The 1,466-nt window shown below is 40.4% G+C and overlaps 1 protein-coding gene across 1 annotated transcript; it reads right to left on the reverse strand.

Annotated features, from left to right (window-relative positions):
* Nucleotides 1-223: 223 nt before the first annotated feature.
* Nucleotides 224-1,114, reverse strand: LOC138258784 (carbohydrate sulfotransferase 8-like). The gene has a single exon (XM_069206025.1). It carries the CDS (start codon nt 1,062-1,064, stop codon nt 303-305), a length of 762 nt encoding a protein of 253 aa, XP_069062126.1. The 5' UTR covers nt 1,065-1,114; the 3' UTR covers nt 224-302.
* Between the last annotated feature and the right edge of the window lie 352 nt (nt 1,115-1,466).

A 1,466-nucleotide genomic window follows, 5' to 3' on the forward strand; every position in this document is an offset into this window, starting at 1 on the left:
CTTTCTTTACATGGACTTCATCACTTGGTTTACTTCTGAGAAAGTGTCACTCAAAGTATAACGCATTTTGCAGTAAAATGGCTCTTATCAAGAGACTGAAACTACGCAAATAGCGCAGCTAAGCAAAGTGCACATATTGCTCTATGCATGTTCCTCAATCCACAATGACCGAAAAGACCCATGATCTTTACATTTGCTGGTTATAGACAATGCCTCAATAAAACAAACCTTAGTACATATGTGCAAAAAACTCTCATGTTTAAAAAATCGAAAGTTCCTTTTGTGTTCCACTGACGTTATTTTCATAAGTAAATAGGGTAATCGAATAACATGAAATCTAGCTTGTACATTTCTATAATTTCCTGCAGGTACTCAGCGCTAAGATTTCTTAAATAGTTTGTGGCCATCGTCTTATCAGTTTGGGCTTCACCTTCATATTGTTGAGCATTGGGGAAATGTAGGTTTGTGGGGGCTCGTATGAGTTTCAGAACTTGTTCAGAATCTTCATCCACAGTCTGCAGCTTCCCTAGTACATCATACTGGACGTTACAGGGGTCACATAGATGTTGCATTGGCCTCCAGTGGGGGTCACATTGCGTTGGATCTTCTGACAGGACATGGCGAACATATTCCACGAATGTCACATTTCCAGTAGAATTTGATGCTCTGAATTTGCTCTTGATGATGTTTGCGATGTACACGGCATAGAAGTAATTGTTAAGCGTATGGAGGAATTTGTTCCTGTAAGCTGAGACAAGTCTCTCAAAGGGGTCCCTGGTGAACATCACTTTTGTGTAATTGCTGAGAAATTGACTCCACATGTCAGGAGGAAAGGAGCTGAGTCGCTTCACCGGTGAGTTAAAGTGAGCAGCTTGGTGAGATATCTGGCTGGGATCAGCAGACAGATTCATCTGAAGGAGAATAAGGATCCTCTTCCAGTTGGAACAACCAACCTTGGGCACCTCACAGTAGATCACTTTATGACTTTGCTCCACCATTAGCTGCTCGGCAATCTTGAAACTCACTCCTGCGGTTGAGTTTCTGAGGTTGAACTTATTGCACATTGAGTTTAAAATGGCTTTGCGATGAAGTTGGACCGCAGACCAGCTCCTTGTTGGATCTAGAAGAGATGAAGTTAAGAGTAAAATATTATAAGGGCATATCATCCTGAATTCTGGTAGAAATGGGGCATTATGTACTATATTCATTAGGCTTTGAAATAGTTATCTGTGATTCGGGGACTCTATAAACGAAAGAAACATTGAGTATTGTACAGGAAGCAAGGATTTGAGGTGAAGATGTGACATCATAAAGCCAATAAAGATCTACATGCACACTGGGTCGGCATCGTAATAGTAAGAAGAGCATTGTACTTATTAAAATACATAATAAGCACACAATGAGAGTGGAATAGTGGGTGGTAGATTTTCTTCACAGCAAAGCTTTTGCATGTTTAAAAATACCCT

The sequence above is a fragment of the Pleurodeles waltl genome, chromosome 9 (genome assembly GCF_031143425.1).
Source record: "Pleurodeles waltl isolate 20211129_DDA chromosome 9, aPleWal1.hap1.20221129, whole genome shotgun sequence".
Taxonomy (NCBI): Eukaryota; Metazoa; Chordata; class Amphibia; order Caudata; family Salamandridae; genus Pleurodeles; species Pleurodeles waltl.